Here is a 14,389-nt window from a genome sequence, read left to right as displayed (position 1 = left end):
CCCCGTTTTTGAAGACCGGAGGAGTGAATCGGGAGGGGCGCTTCCTTCAACGAAGAGCGCCCGGAGCTGCCTGCCAACCGCTCGGCGTCCCTGATCCCTGGCCTCCTCCTCCTCTCTGGGAGCAAGCCCAGGGCCGCCCTCGCAATGCCCCCGAGGGTGGAGGGAGCTGTCCAAACGTTCGCTGTTCTTTTCTCTGGGTGCAAAGATCACGCTTTCCCCGAACCGTCAGAATCCCCGCCCACGGGCAACCCGCGCAGGAGGACAAAAGCTTCGCCCCGGTCGCCCCTTCCTCAGCGGGAGCCTCTGCGGGAACCGGGAGGCTGCGGAGCGCTGGTGCACCCCTCTGCAACCATGGAGGCGCCTCGGTTGGGGAACCTCTACCTGGAAGACCCCTTCCTCCAGGGTTACCTGAGAGCCCATCTGCCCGCCCAGGTGCGTGAGCGTCGGACGGGGACTCGGCGGTGGGGGCCGCGGGGCTGGCTCGGGGCTTCTCCGTCTCCTTTGCTGCCCGCGGCTCCCTCCCCCCCCCCACCGCTTTAGCCCCCGCGCCCCCTGCCCCGCCCCAGTCCCGTGACCAGATAGGGGATGGAGGGCGAGGACTCCTGCCCGGGGCAAGGGGGTAGACTAGAAGACCTCCGAGGCCCCTTCCAGCCGGAGGGTTCTAGGAGAGTGCCAACCGGGGCGGAAAGCTCCGATTCTCTGCGTCTCAGGTTTGGGAACGCTGCCTGCCCCGTGCTTGCAGGGACAAAAAGCAGAAAGAAGGAGAAATTAAAATACCGGGGGTGGGAAAGACCTGTTCCTGGGACTATTGAGCAGCGCTTCCCGAACCTGTTCCCCAAACTGCTTGTACCTAATGTAGGTAAAACTCTTTAAGTCGATTTAGATGTTCCTATTGTGATTGATAGCGGGTTTGTGCCTTGATACCGTTATATATATATATATATATAAAAAAACAAAAGCTTGTTATCCAATTTTATAAGCACTGAAGTTGTGCAAAAGGCACTTTGGCTTCCAAGCACAGCTTGCACCTTTTTAATGCAGAGGTTTAAGAACGCAGAAAGTGCTGGAGAGGTTTCCAGTTGTTCTTTCCTGATGGGAAGTAGACCAAATGGGATAAATGATTGCCTAGATTTCGGTGTTCATATGACACGCCAAGTAGAACTTGGGAGAGTCCTCAATTTATGTTCCCCAATACATGGACATGTTTCAGATTCGGAACTAGAGATGGCTGTCAGGAAAAGGAACTTTGATTCAGACATGCCTTTTGAACGCTGTATTTTCATCAATTGTTTCACCACCACCCCAAAAAATGGATGATACAAATGCGGTGAAAGAATATAGAATAATAGGGTCGGAAGGGACTTTGGAGTGAATACTAATGAATATGTGCAAAAACTTCAAGCTAGTTTCTGGATCACATGTATTCCAAGTGCTCTTTAGGAAAGACACTGAGATGTAACCAGATTGTACTAACCACAAACTTAGCTTGAGGTTTGAACAAGAAATATCAGCTTCAACATCAGGTAAAACTACAGACCAAATAAGAAAAAAAACCAGCAACTGATTTTCAACTTACCTTCCTTTATCCCTCTCAAAATTACTTTCTGGTTGTCTGTGGAGATTCTCGGTTTTCCAGGTCATAGTTGTCTCAAAAGTACTTTTTCAAAAGGCAACTTTCTAGTTCCTGTCTTTCATATTTATGCATTGACCTTCTAGGTGTTTGCCAAAGTGAACATTGATCTGGAACGGTTTGGAGCTCGTGTGAGAGATGAAATTGCCTTCTTGGGCCGTCAGTGTGAGCTAAACCCTCCTAGATTATTGCATTTTGATGCCTGGGGGCAACGTGTGGACCAAGTGACCACCTGCCCAGCCTGGAAGAGGCTGAAGGACATCTGTGCTGAGGAGAGCCTTGTGGCTGAAGGTTATACAAGGAGATATTCCAGTTGGAGGTACTGCTATGCTTTATGGGAGCTATGCAAAGCCATGTGAACCTGTTTGGGTCTCTCTTGCATATTCTTGAATCCTAGCATGGCTTAATGTTTGGTAGGATTCTTTTTTGTAGTAATAATTAATTTAATTAAATTTAGATGCTGCCCAATTACCAGTACCTCTCTGAGGGAGATGGGCATTTTAGAAATAGGAAACATACATACGTCCATCCATACATACACACTCTAGTCATATTAAACAGCAAAGTCTACTTTATATTGCTTAGTCATTGAGTGCTTTGCACCCAAGGATTGTTTTGCTATATAGTCTTCCTTTTGTCTTTTTGTTTTTTTACAGAATAATGACTTGTATTAAAGTTTTAAGATACACAGATAAAAAGCTAATGCAAATTAAGAAAAATATTTAAAAAGTAAAAACAAAATATAAAAAGTGCAGATAAAATTGTAAAAATATATAGTAAAAAGGACAAAAAGCTATCCAAAGACTTGACTTCCCCCTATCTCTCAAGTACAAACAGTTTCAATAACTTATCATAATTTCCAAGTGTACTGTTTACAAATATCCTTAAAATCTCCAAAGTTAGAATATTTTGCTCCATTCTGTATTAGTGGGTCACTTCTCTTTCAGTTATAATCTTCAGTTTGCTTTAGTTCTATGTCCAACCTTCAAGGTCCTTTTATCATGGTTTTTTTTTTCTAATTTACAATGTTTTTCCCACAGGAAGGTTTATTATATTTAATTTCAAATTCTTCCTCTTTTTACAGAATTCTAAACCATCCATAAAATGAATTATTATTATTATTTATACGCAGAACTATCCCCTCTTCCGCATACCATTGCCACCGGTCTGCAGAGCCAGAGCCTTCTGGAGACCATTGTCATATATTCTCATTGCAGGGAGCTGCTGTCTGCAGTGGGTGTGGGTGATCCCCAGTCCTCTCTTTCTCGGGAGAGGAATTCTGAAAAGCTGGTTCCTATATTAGCTCCTCATTCCATTGCACTTTTGGGCTCTCCAGTAACCAACTACTTTACCATTGCTTCCTCGGAAGTCCTTTCCCGAGTAGTGTTCTAACTCTGTGAGTGACAGGACAGTTTGTGAAACCATGCCAAATACAGTTTCATGCATTTCTCTTTTCATAGCCGTATTCATCAGGCTGCCAAGCTGTATCTTTTTGCGTTTTCTTCTGCTTGCTTCGCGTCTCCTCTAGCCATGACTGATGGAGCGGCAAAAGTAATTGAGGTAAGTCTTTAATGTTTCAAAGGGGGAACTGCTGGACTAAGTGACTGTTTTGTTATTTAAAACCCTCAGGTGTCCTTAGTAACATTTGTAAAGATCTCTCTGTCCTATCCCCTATCCCTCTGTTTTATGCCAACAAATTGGGAAGTCACATTCATTTTGTACCTGTTGGATAATCATAGCTCTTTCCATCTACACCATCAAAAAAATTGCCCAAAAGGACAGTTGGATTCCCCCACCCCTGGCCCCCAATAATACTCTCCCAGGATCTGGCTCCAATTCCAGATCGTTTTACTTTGTAAGCCACTCAGAATCACTGAGAGTGAATTGGGTGGCCATATAAATTTCCTTAAGTAAGTATAAATAATAAATCATGTCCTGACATTCCCAGAGCCCGTACAACTACATTGGGCCTATGAAATAAGCCCCAGTTGATGATGCAATTTAACCATGGATCCTCAAAATAGTCTTGACAGGGAAGAGGAGAACATTTGGCTGCTGAGTAGAAGAGCTGGTTGGACCACAGCATCCTTCAACTGCTACCTATTTGTTGTTACTGTGGGTGGAGTCAGCAGAAGTGTAGTTATGCCCGCTGATGGCTGATTTGCTAAGGCCAGAAGTCAAAGGCCAGGCCGGTCTGAGCTCCAGTTGAATTTCTGCAGATAAAAGGTCCCCCAATTGTCAAGCCATCTTACAAGGGTCCCTTCCAGGCCTCCACTAGAGAGGTTTTATAGCCTGGGCTGCAGCTCCCTACTCCCAATTCTTCTGGCATTCTTCATCTCGAAGAGCCACCCAGGAGAGCAACCCAGGGCATCCTGTCTCAAAAGGAAGCATTGGGGCCCCTCTGGGTCTTTTAATTGGAAGCCACTGGCTGAGTGGCTGCATGGGTTAATCCAGCCCAGAGTCTTGTGTGCTAGCAGATATTGATTCTGGCCTAGTTCCTTTCTGCTGTGTCCCATAGAGTACAAAGGCCCTGGTGACTGTCGTCCTCTGTGCTTGCTTTAGACCATGACCCTTGAGACCTGTAGGAGTAGTTATCTTTGGAGAAGCTCCCTTGCCCAACTTTGCTGCTCAGCGACTGTTGCCATGACCCCGTTTGGCAGCTGTCCTGCTGTGCCAGGGGTTCCTGACTGTCTTCAAGACAAGAGATGCACAGCAATGCCTGATGGTGATGATGACCACCGTGTACTTGTATTCCTCTTGCTTGCGTCAACCCATCTCATATGGGAATGAAAGGCAGGGCTGACAGATACTTCGTCTCTCCACCCATCTATATACAGTACCTGCCTTTTGTCTCTTGCTTGCAACTCCACCAGTCTTTAGGTATCCCAAAACCCCTGGAAGAAGCCTATGCTCATTTGACCTCAAGTGACCCCAAGACCTTCTGGATCTCTGGCCAATGGATGACGGAACTCAAAGGCGGCTCTGATGTCGGTAAGGAGGTGCAACGTGGGAGCCATACAGTTTAGCGAATAAAGACTGTATTTGGGTAGGCTGACTCATTCAACAGCATTTGCATTTAAAGATTTTAGGCTATTTTTCCAGACATGTTTTGTGGACTTTTTGCTATGTTTTGAACGTTGTGCTTTATTTATGTGTGCAATTCTATAAAAAAAAATGGAATGGGAAATTCATAAAGTACAACTTACGCAATGGCTATACACATTAATCTTCTAGATTACTCTTCAATGCGGTTCTTTCTGCAATCACAGATGGGAGGTAAAATCAGATATCTTGTTCACACGAAAGTTACCCAATATCCCTGATGAAACTGGAAACCTTACAACTCGTCTTCGGAGGCAGAGGAATTGTGCTGCTGGCGAATTGAACCCTTAATACCTAGGCCGTTAAGTAGGGATTGACATTAATGAGAATGTATTGTATTTTTAAAATGCATTTTGATGTTTTAACGGTTGGAATCTGGTCTGGCTGTAATAAAAAGTTTGTTTGTTTGAGCAAGCACTACCTCTTGAAGTCCAACCTACTTCACCTCACAGGGTTTTGCTGGGGAAAATAGGAAGAGGGAGTTGCGAATATCACCATAAACTGCTGAATAAAAAGCAGAATCAAAACCTAAGTAATCAACCAGTGGTCATTGGTCATCTTTTAGGGAAAAATTCCCAGCACAAAAATGTGGTTTTTTTATTCCCAGGAGGTGGAACAGAAACCGTTGCACGGGAACTTCCAGATGGCTCCTACAGTCTGCATGGTTTCAAATGGTTCACATCAGCTGCTGATTCAGACATGACGCTGACATTGGCAAGGATCGTGGGCCCTGATGGGCAGATACAAAAGGTCAACCCAAAGAATATGAAACAGTAGCTTGCAAGTAGTTGCGCGGTTACTAATGTCCGGATACCAGCTCCGTTTATTTGGTCTCACGCTAGCAACTTTTGTGTGGCAGGGCTCCAGAGGCCTCTCTCTCTTCTACCTGAAAATCTATGAGGATGGGAAGCTGAACGGCATAAAAATACAGAGGCTGAAAGAGAAGCTGGGCACAAGGGCGCTGCCAACGGCAGAGCTGTTGCTGGATGGCGCTCGAGCACATCTGGTAGGAGCCACAGAGAAAAGCATTTCCTCCATTCAGCACATTGAGAGGAGCACAGAGATTCGCCTAGGAAAGGATTAAAGATCGAAGCATTCGCAACAGACAGCTGTTCAGGCTCTGCGTGAACGCTTCTGAGGAGGGGGAAAGCTACACAGGGGAAGATCCTCACCTCTAGTGTCTGGCGCGGCTTACTTCAAATGATTTCTGTTGTTTTAAAAACTGTTAGTGGGGGGAGGGAGCCTGAGACTTCTGAACAATGGTCCAAAAAACTTTAGACACCAGAGGATGGCACCACAGGCCTTTATGATGCATTCAATAGCAAACATTGTTTTAGCATCCTATGTTGCTCCTTTGCTTGAATTGTGCCTACTCCACTTTATGGTCCATCTGATCTGCAGACCTTATAACTTTTTAGAATTGCTTATTTAAATTGTTGGTTTGTAGGTCCAATCTTTCTAGCTTTGCTTCAAACCAAATGCTCTTCTCTTTCTCGGATCCTGAAAATCTTATTTAAGAATTTTGTTTTTTTGCAAATGTATCAATATTGCCCATTTAATTGTATTTAAGTTTTTAAGGGGAGTCAAATCAAATAGTTTGAAGCTGTTCCTTGATGCTTTCAGATCTCTATGGAAGGCCAGGGAATACCTTACATCAGCAACATGATGAACGTCGCTAGGATGTATAATGCTGTGTCTGCAGCAGGAAGTATGAGAAGGTGATTTTCAAGACTAAAAAGTAGAAGCAACTAGGAAAAAACTATATCTGGAAAAATTAAAAGCAATTCAGTTCTTCTGGTATTCCAAGGATAGTTAGGCAAGCTTAAATAAGTGTGAACAATCGGAAAAAGTAGTTTGGCATGTCCTAAATTTCAAACTGCTAGAGATGTGGTGACATCATCTGAAAATGTTGGCCAACTTTTATCTATGTGTTTATTTATTATATTTTTGTCAGGCATGTATCAGATAACAAATATAATTAGAACATGATTATGATTACATGAAATAGGTACAAATAAAAGGACAGGGATGGTAGGCACATTGATGCGCTTATGCACGCCCCTTACAGACCTCTTAGTAATGGGGTGAGGTCAATCGTAGGTTAAAGTTTTGGGAGTTTGGGAAAGAAAGCACATTTCTTGCAGACTGTAGAGGATTACTCAGGCATCTTAACTGTTTCAGCATCTTCATGCACTTATCTGCAAAGTTTGTTTTAAGCAAAAAGAATATGCCCAGAAAAATATCCATTTTATTTTCCAATATCGGAAGCATGTTTCTGAGTGGAAGGGTTGCTCCTGTAGTCTCTTTAACGAAAAATTGAATTAATTTTACCACCTAGAAGCTGGATTGATAGAAGAAGAAGCTTCTATCCCTCCAATGTATAACATTATATATTGACTTCCATGATATCAGAAATAATACAGGTCTCCTGCGAGAGCAGGGGGTTGGACTAGATAAGCTACAAGGCTCTTTCCAACTCTGTTACTGATTAATTAAAGAATAAAATTAAATTCTGGGAAATAGCAGAAATACATTTGAAGTAGGACCAAAGGCAACATTTAATCCCTGTGGCTGGCTTTGTTCCCATCCATAGAATTGTCGACTTGGCACGGGATTATGCCACCAAAAGAGAAGCCTTTGGAAAACCCCTTAAAGATCACCCTTTGCACATGCAAACTCTGGCACGAATGGAGGTGAGCACATGCACTCTTGAGTCCAGGTGTACTTGGGTAAGATTCAAGCATGTTGTCCTGAATTTGTCCAGGAACTTGCCACATACAGGGAAACTGCCATTGCCACCCATAAATCCTGCTTTGTAGTTTACCATGTGATTATTGCTCCAGGTGGTTGTAGAGGGGGGAAGCAGGAGGGGGAAGGGAGGAAGTTGCCAGCCTTGCTCAGACAAACCACCTTCCCACTTGTGCAGGTGCAAAGCCAAGCAGCGTTCCTGCTGGCGATGGAGCTGGCGAGACTGCTTGGCCTGGAAGAAACGAAGATGGCGACGGAGCAGGAGAAGCACATGCTGAGGCTGCTCACCCCTCTCGCTAAACTTTATACTGCAAAACAGGTCACACTCAGTTTGATGCCATGGGATAAGCCGTGGTATCCCTGACTGGCAAAGAGGGCACCTCTACAGGGCAGATGTTCATGAGAACTGAGGGGAGGAATACTCTGCGCAGGCTGTTATATTTCTGACCAGGTGTTTGAGTCTCCTGGATCAAAGACTCGGGAATCCGTGTCAGCCCCTCTTCCCCTAACAACGTTGATTCAAAGGCATCAGTTTTTGTCACAAACTTATGAAGGCAGGTGCCTTTGAATGAAATGGGTTTGTCAGAAGAAGAGCTAATGGGTTCCTGGTTATTTGGTTTGGCTGAAGCCCATAAGCAGACAGACCCCTGAATCTTCACGTAAATGTGGCTGACGTGTCTTTCCTGCCTTTAAAGATCAAATGCACAAAACAAAAACATTCAGCCTGGTATATTTGTCGGATGTGTAAACAAGTCAGTTTGTATTTCAGGCTATCGCTGTGGCCTCAGAAGGCCTGGAGTGTTTCGGAGGACAGGGCTTCATGGAAGACACAGAACTGCCTGTTGTTTTTCGGGATATCCAGGTAAAGAAGCACTGGACTTTTTTTTTTGTTTTGCTTCTTCTACTTTCTTCTTTCTTGCAGCCTGGTGCTATTTTAGTGGGGGAAAGCAGGAAGAGAAACTTGCACCTTAGTTCCTTTTGTTTCACCTTTTCTTCCTGATATTAGCTTGTTATCGCAAAGTTCTGAGATCATGAAGAAAAGGGGGGAAAGTAATTCAGGCCTCTTATTACTCAGAAAGTTCTTTCTTAAAGAATGCAGTCTCTTATAACGAATATTTTCCTTTGAAAAAAACAATAGTATTGGGAAACTTTGGGACTGTTATGCCTGGTCAGCCCAACTTACTCCTCCAGGTTGGTGCTTTGGCATCTATTTCTTGAGCTCTGCTTCCCTTTCACTTCCAGGCGCTATCAATCTGGGAGGGAACCACGAACATCCTGTGCCTGGATGTTCTGCGCTGCATTTTCAAGAGCCAAGGAAAAGTGCTGGATGTCTTTTTCTCCACTGCCCAGGTAAGCACCAATAAATGAGTTTCTCACACCACCTATAAATGTTAAAATTTCAAATGCACCTTGTAGGAGCAATAGGCTCAGTCAGCCTCATGTAAAATGAGGTGGTCCTTGTTGACATTGATGTGCTGCTATTGCCACTTCAGAACTCACTTCGATGCAGTTAGCAGTCTCTTTCATCTTGTTCATAGTTAACAGAAATTGGTTCATGAGAGAAATTGGTTTTTTAAGTAGCACAGTCCAAATTTACTGCCACTACTTATGGTATTTTGCCTACAGTCAGGGTGAAAAATATAACCTTCATCTGCCATAGTAGAAACCAGTCCAAGTGTCTTAAATCTAAAGCACAGGCAGACCCAGAGACTTCTAATAATGACAATTCCACAGTAACATTTAATGTGTCAGAAGAAAAAAAATTAACATATGATTGGCGAGGCATTGTATTAAGTAAATTTGAGCTAAATGCCAATGATTTAAGATCAGTTTCACTAGTCCCACCCACAAATTTTGGGTAGGTAACACTCAAAAGACCAGCACGGTCCTTAGCCTGAACAAAGCTGTGACGTTGATCTCCACAGGTAGTTAGGTCACCAGCTCATTTTGAGGTGCCACTAAACATATCCTTATTTTATTTGCAACCATCTTGGGGGGAAATAGAGAATCCTATTTTCAGAGAAGTAGAAGCCGAGTAACCTCTTTTGCTAGCCGGACGTACTGTGAGTTATTAGGTGTGTTTGTTCTGGGGGTTCCTTGCAGACCAAGTTGGAGGCAGCTACTCAGCATTCCGAACTGCAGGCTTCTGTGCAAATAATTCAGAATAATCTGCAAAAACTCAAACAGTTTGTTCGAAGAATGGACTCAAAGGGAGAAGCTGGCTGGCAGCTTGCAGCGAGAGACTTTTCCTATACTTTGGCATGGACCTATGAAGGTAATGAAAGAATTGCCTCAAAATCTTGTGCTTCCTTACCACAAAAATCATCTCCAATGGTTGAATGTTGCTCAGAAAGACTCTGAAACAACCCAGCATTCGGGGTTTGGATGCAGCGCTTATAAAAGGACAAATATTTTCCAGCACAAAAAGCTCTTGTTGTAAAGTTGGAGCAGACAGGAAACCAAACCTGATTCCAAGCCCCATAGCTGATGGCAAGCAGGCTAATTAGAGCATCATTAAAAACTAGCCTGCGATAAGTGCAGCAGCCCCGAAGGTGGCAGTGGGGTGCTACTCTTCAAAATCTAAGAACACCAAAGATAACCGTGCAAGATTGGATCGACCGAGGAGGCAGGGAAACCCACAGGTTTTGAGCTGGGATTAAACTTGACATCAGCAAAATTAGTCTTCTCTTCTATAAATGGGATATGAAGCAGCGCAACCCTTGGGGTTTTAAGTCAAGAGCTCAGCCAAGCCTCTTATTTGTCGCCTGTAGCTGCTGCATCACCTTCCTAGGCATACTTCTGACTATTTAACGAGCTCAGTATTCTTTCCGAATTCCATAGCTCATGCTGTGAACTGTTCTCCCCAAATCCAAGCTTGGCAGTGGCAAAAGAAGCAGCGGGAAGACCTTTCTTTAGGAGAAAGGAGTTCCTGGAATGCCATTAATGGGGATTAATCAGAAGACTTTACAAGGATCTTGCAAATTATTCCCCACAGTGGAGAATTCCCCATGGGGTCAAGTGTGGAGCTGATTCAGGTTACAGGGTAGATCTCATTAGGATGACGGATCAGAAATGTCCATAGACTGTGTGTTTAATTCCCACAGGAGTCCTTCTACTGGAGCATGCCGCCAGGGCTGGTGCATCAGACACAAACATCTACGCTGCTCAGAGGTATTCATTAAATCTAACACCAAGACTGAGAAACCCAAAAGATTGCACACACTAACGTGGGAAACGCGCATCCTGACTTGCATAGGCGCACGCCATTTAAGTGAGCGGCAAGGGCTTGTGCACGCTGGCCGCTCGCATGGAACATCCCCTCTCCCCCCTCCCCACCGGTCCACAAAGCCGCCAACATGGGGAAACTCTGTTCTAACTGGTTGTGTGAACAAGTTCCCTTCCTGGGTTCTGGGGAAATCATTCACCTCTGTCCTAATGAGCGGGTATGCAATAATTTGTTTACACCAACTCAAAATGCTCAGCCAAAACCTGTTTCTCCAATTTTTTGATATATATGTGTCATTAAGCTCAAGGCTTAATCAAAGCTTTGTGTTATATTCTTATTGAATGTTGATTGTCGCAGACCTGCCATCAGTAGTTAAGATGTGCCATCACCTTTCAATCATAGGAGCAGGAAGCAACGTTCAGGTAGATGGGTCTGAAACTAAGAAATCCTGTTTTAATTTGAAGACAGAAGGCTTTCTTCTCTCTTCTACAGGTGGTGTCAGGAGAATGTCTGCCTTGTGGACAGAGAAGAGAAGGCTGGTTCTTACAACTCTAAAGCAGTTTCCCTGGATAAATCTTTGGTTTATGATGGGTATTCTTCTCTGAGAGGAAAACTGTAGTAATTAACAGCTGATCACCAATAAAATAAAGGACGGGAATACAAAATTAAATCCATATTATTTAACAGGAAAGATAATATATCTGGTTTTCCACAGTCCTTGGGTAATGCTTTATAGCCAAAGTGTACTTGCAGATGCTTAGTATTATGGCATTCGACTCTCATTTTTATCATTTGACTACCTGTAGTGATCTTGGCAAGTTTTATTTTCTCAATTAAAAGTGATTTTTAACAGACTACTTCCATCTATATAAATGGGTCTGAAATTAAAATTGTTTTCATAATTTGTCCAATAATGTCATGATGGACATATCACTGTAGCTATCTGACACCTGTGATAAAGGCCTTGAAATATTGAATATGGAAGTTTAAAACTTTTTTCTTTCTCTTTTAGATTGTAAATTTTCTTTCGTGATTCAGAACAATGTGGATTTCATGTTTCTTTTTCTGTACCATTCTGATTTCTTTTTTAAAAAGTGTTAAACAAGAATTACACAGAACCTTTTCTAAATTTTTGTTTATGAATGATAGATTAAAAAAAAGAATTTCTATGCCTCTGCATACTTTGAATAAAGAAATGTCTGGCTTGCTAATAATTATTTTCTTAATAATTTACAAACTATATTATCTCTGGTTTTCCCTGGTTTACCCCTTTCCATAACTCTCTTTGCACTTGTATATTATGAAATTGATTCAACATACCGGTATTTTATTTTAAAACATTTAAAGGGCAAAATGTATGGCTGGATAAAATGTAACAGAAGACAATAAGAAAGGACTGAATATAAATATATATTGAATATAAAACATGAGTCAATAAACAAAATGTTACAATTGTCAGAACATTCTGACTCTCTCAGTTTTGAGGGGATTGTTTGTTTTTATTATTGTTTTAAAGGTTTAAACCTTTCTTTCAAAACATTTAAAGGGCCAAATAAAGAAGAAGACAAAGACAAAAAAGACATTATGGGTGAAAATAAATCTAACTGAAAATAATTTGACATGTTTTCAAATTGATTTTTAAATCAATGCATGTTATGCCCTAATTTGTTTTTAAATCAAAGCAAGTGAAGAGAAAAAAATGTTTTTAGTAATAGTTTGAGGGGAGGTGACAGAAAAGAAAAAGCTTCCTAATAATTTAAGGAATAGCCAACTGAAGAGAAAATATAGTAATAATTTAAAATATAGTAATAATTTAAAAAATAGGGAGCTGTAGAATGAAAGGCTATTTTTGACAATAATTTAAGGAGCAGGCAACGGAATATTAATTTATTACAAATAATAAAATGGGGAAAAAATGAGAGTAAACTTCAAAGCGCTCTGATTTTGGCGGGAAGAGGGAGGCCATCTTGGTCCACCATCATTTCCCCTCAGGTGCCTCATCCCTCCCCCCATCTCTGCCTAGGCAGTTCTGCTCTCAGTCGCTCTTTTAGCTCTTTATTTCTTTTTCTTTTATTTCTTGCTATTTATTGCCTCTCACATTCTCTCCTGGGCTCTGAGCAACTTATAAGCCTCCCAACAGAAAGATTAAAATAGCTAAAATAATTTTTGTTCCTGTAGGGAGTTGGGTACTGACTGGACCCCCTGCTTCTCTCTTTCTTTGGAGCATCAAAGCTCTTTTCATTTTGTTTGGGAGGCAAAAAGTGGCCCAATTGGTAAAATTCTGTTGTTGTTTTTTTCTCTCTCTCTCTCACTCTGCCATCCCCACTTCTGTTTAGTTAAGTCTCAGACAGAGCTCTCTTTTTAGCTGAAGCAAGATAAAAAATTTGGGTGGGAAAAGGCAAAATATTCTATCTTTTTAGTGAATGAAGCACACAAAATATTATTATTTTTTCTTCTTTCAGATTGTACCCCACTTTTGCATTTCTGATCTGTTATTATAAAAAAAAAACCTCAATAATTTAAGGAATAACTAATTGAAGAGAAAATATACTTTATGGTAATAATTTAATAGAGAACTGAAGAAGAAAGGACTTTTTAAAAACAATAAGGGGCAGGCAATCATAGAAAAGTATCTCCTTTGAATATCTATCTATTACAAATAATAAAATAAAGAAAATAACACTAACTTTTCAAAGAGCTCTGAGGTGATTTTGGAGGCCATTTTGATCCACCCATCATTTTTGCCTCAGACATCTCATTCCTCCCTCAGCCCTGCCCGGGCAGCTCTCCTCTCAGGCACCTTTTAGCTCGTTATTTCTTTTTCTCTTATTTATTGCCTTTTCTGTTCTCCCCCGGCTCAGAGCAGGCTATAAGCCTCCCAACAGAAAGATTAAAATAGCTAAAATAATATTTCTTCTTGTAGGGAACTGTATACTGACTGGGCTGCCTGCTTCTTTCTTTCGTTGGAGCATCAAAACTCTTTTCAATTTATTTGGGAGGAAAAATTGGCCCAATTAGTAAAATTCTGTTTTGTTTTTTCCTCTCTTTCTCTCACTCTGCCATCCCCACATCTTTGTAGCTCAAAAAAGCATTTCTTCCTTCCTATTCTTCTTCCTATAGGAGTTGGCTACCGACTGGGCAAGCAGCTTTTGTCTCTCTTTCTTTTGAACATCAAAACTCTTTTCATTTTATCGGGGAGGAAAAAAGGTGGTCCAATTAGTAAAATTCTGGGTTTTTTTTTTCCCTCTTCCTCATCCTTGATCCTCATGTGAAACCAGCTCAGGGGAGAAGCTGTTTGCAAATGCTCTATGGAACTCTTACCTTAATTAGAGAAGGTTGTTGGCTAACCATCAAATAAAGTTCTATTCTGAGCTCAAGCAGGACAAAAAAAATGGATCCAGTTTTGGTCACCACGATATATAAAAAAGATGTTGAGATTCTAGAAAGAGTGCAGAGAAGAGCAACAAAGATGATTAGGGGACTGGAGGCTAAAACATATGAAGAAGAGTTGCAGGAACTGGGTATGTCTACTTTGATGAAAAAGTGGACTAAGAGGGACATGATAGCAATGTTCCAGCATCTCAGGGGCTTCCCCAAAGAAGAGGGAGTCAAGCTATTCCCCAAAGCACCTGAGGGCAGGACAAGAAGCAATGGATGGAAACTAACCAAGGAGAGAAGCAACC

General features: G+C 42.1%; 2 protein-coding genes across 4 annotated transcripts in view; one reads left to right on the top strand and one right to left on the bottom strand.

Moving 5' to 3' along the window:
* HORMAD2 (HORMA domain containing 2) overlaps window positions 1–14,389 on the bottom strand; it is a 34,445-nt gene that overhangs the window by 19,155 nt on the left and 901 nt on the right. The window contains exon 1 of one of the 2 annotated variants that reach the window (XM_087913173.1): window positions 1,577–1,757. The exons of the other annotated variant lie outside the window; for it this stretch is intronic. The gene's annotated coding sequence lies outside the window, so the exon portion shown is untranslated. Of the gene's footprint in view, window positions 1–1,576; window positions 1,758–14,389 lie in introns of those variants that run through there. 2 annotated transcript variants of the gene reach the window in all.
* LOC113448065 (acyl-CoA dehydrogenase family member 11-like) lies at window positions 138–11,920 on the top strand. Of its 2 annotated transcripts, none has more exons than XM_026718626.2 (14): window positions 138–432; window positions 1,717–1,949; window positions 3,091–3,190; window positions 4,504–4,621; window positions 5,340–5,482; window positions 5,592–5,738; window positions 6,356–6,450; window positions 7,326–7,425; window positions 7,659–7,799; window positions 8,250–8,342; window positions 8,723–8,830; window positions 9,584–9,755; window positions 10,585–10,651; window positions 11,199–11,920. In XM_026718626.2, the coding sequence occupies exons 1-14, from the start codon at window positions 145–147 to the stop codon at window positions 11,323–11,325; spliced, it is 1,932 nt and encodes a 643-aa protein (XP_026574411.2). In that variant the 5' UTR covers window positions 138–144; the 3' UTR covers window positions 11,326–11,920. The 2 variants fall into 2 exon arrangements, with proteins under 2 accessions (XP_026574411.2, XP_087769297.1); XM_087913171.1 differs by lacking the exon at window positions 138–432 and adding an exon at window positions 447–855.

The sequence above is a fragment of the Pseudonaja textilis genome, chromosome 15 (assembly GCF_049901715.1).
Source record: "Pseudonaja textilis isolate UNSWEBS1 chromosome 15, rPseTex1.2, whole genome shotgun sequence".
In the NCBI taxonomy this organism is placed as follows: domain Eukaryota; kingdom Metazoa; phylum Chordata; class Lepidosauria; order Squamata; family Elapidae; genus Pseudonaja; species Pseudonaja textilis.
This window is presented reverse-complemented; position numbering and strand designations above follow the sequence as displayed.